This window comes from Myzus persicae, unplaced genomic scaffold (genome assembly GCF_001856785.1).
Source record: "Myzus persicae strain clone G006 unplaced genomic scaffold, MPER_G0061.0, whole genome shotgun sequence".
Lineage (NCBI taxonomy): Eukaryota > Metazoa > Arthropoda > Insecta > Hemiptera > Aphididae > Myzus > Myzus persicae.
The window spans coordinates 1062-5215 of record NW_019101639.1 but is presented as its reverse complement, the minus strand read 5'-3'; the positions used below and the strand labels follow the sequence as shown (position 1 = coordinate 5215).

Sequence of the window (4154 nt, the reverse complement as noted above, 5' to 3'; positions counted from 1 at the left end):
ATAATTATTGGCTTTGCCATAACGTAGGCTGGCCCGTGTAAGTCCTCCTCTTATACCTTTTTCACACATCAACAGCATATCGTAATCGTGTAAAAGTTCTAGCTTTATCGAGGTTTATTTCAGGTATGCATCGAAGCTTAATCCAGGTGCGGTGTAATAAAAGGCAGCATCTAGGTTATATGTTTTCAGACATCTGTCACGGAAATTTTCAAATACATCGGCTAGCAGAAGAACATCGATTTTGAGGTATAGATCACTATACTCTCCAAGCGTTCGACAGTTAAAATGGTTCCAAACTTAAACCTCTGTCGCATGTTCGTATTCTCTTTCTGTAATGTGTTCTTCTGTTAGTGTGCTAAAAGTCTTCTTTTGGCGGTAAAGTTGTCTCTTCGAGCTTAGACTAATCATCAGTAAACTCATATGGATATACTCCTTTACGGGTGACAAGTGGCAAGTCTTCATTAAAAAAATGTTTTGAAATTTCTCTGAATTTTTCTAAGTCCGGTGTTATCAAATTTTTGGCTAATGTTTTGAAGCCATGAACTAACATGTATCAATAAATCTTAAAGTAAATTTACTTGAGATATATTTTGAAGAGGAAATGAATTTCTCTTCGCTATTAGGTATCACCGTTATACTTTTCTCATCGTATCCCAACTCGGAAGCAATGAAGTGAACATCGTAGTTACTCAGATTGTGCAAGAAACAAGGTACAAAATTCGGCATCTTCAAAGATAAATTGCACATATTACAAATCATCTGGCGGAATTGACCCGACAGATGGCAGTGATCTCTTACTTTATCGTTTAAAAACGTAAAATCTTTTTTACATAAATTACAAGTTGTAGTCTTATCATGCTTTTCCTGCTCTTCATTACTTATAATTATTTCTATGTTTTCTTCAAAAGATTCTCTATTTTTCTAGATATTTCTACAACAGTCTCTATAAAATTTTTAGCAACTTCAGCTCGAGTCTCAGACCCTCGGTGAATAATTACAGATGATGGTATATCAAATTTATCTAGTAACTCAATCGGTATATCGTCTGCTGCCTTTACGTATATCCCACAACTCATAGGCTCGTGTTTTTGAAAAGCAGTTGTACTATCGCCTTTTCTCTCATCACATTTTACTAGTAGGGCCTCAAAATCAGCATAAATAATGATCGGATGTCTCTGCGTCTTACTCCAGCCCTCAAACTCTAAGCCTTAGAGTCTAAGGTATCCCCCTCTGACGGCATAACAGGGAGTATAGGTTTGTGAGCTCCACATATCTTCTTATGCTGGTTTAATGCCTCTTGTCCGCTCAATTTAAATTTATGATGCCTGTCATCAAATGTCTTAAAACATCTTTTACAAAATATAACACGTCCGTTGTGTCTAGTTTTCTGAGAGCTTATAAGGCGTGAAAAATCAGATATGTAAATATAATGTGATTTATCCTTTTCGGTAACTAAAAGTAGATCAAAGTGGTCTCGCTTCTCATTTTCAACAACTTTGAGCGGAAATATCTTATATGATGGAAGTTTAGGCGGTGGCATATATTGTTTATGGATGCCGAATACATTTATAGAGATACGTTAATTTAACGTTTTGATTGTTTTTTTTCAAATTTTTTTATGTCTGACAGCGGAGTTGGGAATGAGATACCATCAAAGCTATATTTGCCCTCATGCCTGGTATATCTATTGTTGACGCTGTATTTATTTCCTCCCATGACATGTTTAGCTAATAAAACCCACTTGCAACAATGCTGATCTGAGTTTTGAGGGTTAATAGTAGCCCGTTTATAATCAACGCATGGTGGGAGTTGAATAAAAGAAGAGCCGGACAATGGAGAATATTTATAAATCCCCAATAAAATTCCGTCAATGTTTTGGAAAGAAAATCCAGAGCCCTACCAGTATATTCCTCCTCCTCATATTTCAATTTATTAAAACAATCTTCTAAAATTGACAATAAATCGCTATCTGCGAAAATCTCCCTGGCTGAGGATTTAAAAGCTCTATTCTCGGAAGAATTTTCTACGTTAGGTCTATTATATGTAGCCTCTATTTTCAAATTAAATTTAATCGGCAAACAATGTTTATTAATGGTCTCTACTAAAGCGGATTTGATGGTCTTGAAGAAATTCGAATAATTCTGTACATTATTAATATTTTTATAATAATACCACACAACCTTACGGTTGCGTGCTGATTGAATTTCCATGAATCCTAAATCTGATACTGCTTGAAGTCTAACTTTTTTTTAATTTCACTGCAGTTTCAGTATTTTCTGTATGTATTCGTTTATTACCTAGTCGCGTATAATAACCTAAAATTAAAAATATATTTTTAAATGTATACCTAGATCAATATACATCATTGTATAGTTCAGAAAACCTATAGGTCTAACTCGTGACAAATGTAAAAATTTAAGAGTAACTAACCTTGGGTAGTATCCATATTTTTTTCGAATTCATCCATCGCAGCCATACAGATATCATCCCCATCAAGTCCTTTATCAAACACTTGTTCAGTTGAAGACACAGCTTTTTGGTTAGAAACTCCAGCTGGTATGTCTGGGACATATATTCCGGGAGCTAGTTCTATTTCATCAGGTATCTGAACGCGAACCTTGCCTATATAATTAATAAAAAGTAAATTAAATATTGAGTTAAATTTAACAAAAATAAAAATAAAAAAATCTTACTTGTCGTTTTGCATAGTCCGGCATTTTCAGCATTCTTCAAATCTTGCACGCACATTTCGTCGTCGTACTCGTCGTTAAAATCCTCGTTTGGCTCATTAGTATCTTTAGCTGGAGCTATTTATATTTCACCTCGAGGCGTTAGAACACGACCAACAGCTTGTAAAATAAAATAAAATAAAATAAACATACCGTGAATGTTTTTCATGTGTTTGTTCAAGCCGGTTTTGAAAGTGAACGTTAACGCACAAACAGTACACGGAAAACGAACTCCAACATGCTTTTTTTTGTGTACTGTCAAATTATCTTTACGTGTGAAAACTGAAAACCGATGGTCACTGATCGCATTTAAACATTTTTAAATTATGTAAAACACACATTTTTGAAAAAAAATAAAAATAAATAAATAAACAGCGAAATAAAAACTTGGAAAAAAATTATTTTAAAGACGAAGCGAGCGAAAAAATACTTGTACACCAGTTTAAGGCAGTAGACGGACTAAACGGCTACCGACTCCTTGGGTCAAGAGTGTCTATAATAGGTGGGAACATTTTTCAATATTAATGAATTTTGCAGTATATTTAATTGAATAAGGATACCAAATCCTAATTGTGGCCATTAAGAGACGGCGACATCCTGGCGACCGCACCTAACTATCTATATCCCCGCGCAAGCACATTTAAATGCCTACCTACCTAAATGTAAGCCACGAGTTCTTAGTATACTAAGCAGTAGCATCAAAAAGTGGTTGATATGTATATAAATGTCTGACATTTAGTCAGTATTAGATATATAGACTCCATAGCTTAGTGGTTAGAGCGCTGGTCTTGTAAACCAGGGTCGGGAGTTCGATTCTCTCTGGAGGCATAACATTTTACCATGTAAGTATAGTACAATTGAATAGGGATATACATTAAGAGTCCGCGACATCCTGGCGACCGGTAGGGTACATTAAGAAGACATTTATTTGTGATTATTACTGCCATTTGGCAGAAAATGTCTTTCAATCAATAATGACCAGGTGGTGTGTGAATATTTAATTGAATAAGGATACCTAATGTCGAAAGTGTCTTTCAATATAAATATCCATTGTGGCCATTATGAGTCGGCGCCACGAGCGAGCACGACATTTTATATACAAAAGTTATTAATGTGTGTTATTCACTAATAGCCATTTTAATATCATTAGTGTGCGACATCCTGGTGAACAGTAAAGCAGATCGTATCAAGGTTGGGTTATATTTTTGTATATTTAAGAGGTTACCTTATATACGTTGTTAAAATAATAAAGAGTGCGTTATGCATGTTGTCATATGCGCGCGCGAAAAATTATAACAATTTATTTGATAACCGGGGGAGAACTGCGATGTGATAACGGCGGCAAAAGATAACATTTGTGATAACTGATAATGTTTGTAGCGCACGTACGCCAGTGGCAAAAATATATGATAACAAAATGATAAC

At 35.0% G+C, this 4154-nt stretch overlaps 1 protein-coding gene and 1 non-coding gene across 2 annotated transcripts; one reads left to right on the top strand and one right to left on the bottom strand.

The window, feature by feature from the left end:
- Positions 1 to 400: 400 nt before the first annotated feature.
- LOC111029922 lies at positions 401 to 2748 on the bottom strand. Its single transcript, XM_022309169.1, is given in 6 exon segments — positions 401 to 522; positions 579 to 880; positions 1547 to 1896; positions 2181 to 2242; positions 2431 to 2622; positions 2694 to 2748. Coding segments are annotated over 6 exon segments (1083 nt in total).
- Positions 2749 to 3485: 737 nt separating this feature from the next.
- Trnat-ugu lies at positions 3486 to 3557 on the top strand. Its single transcript has one exon. It is a non-coding gene; the product is annotated as a tRNA-Thr (tRNA).
- The last annotated feature ends 597 nt before the right edge of the window (positions 3558 to 4154 follow it).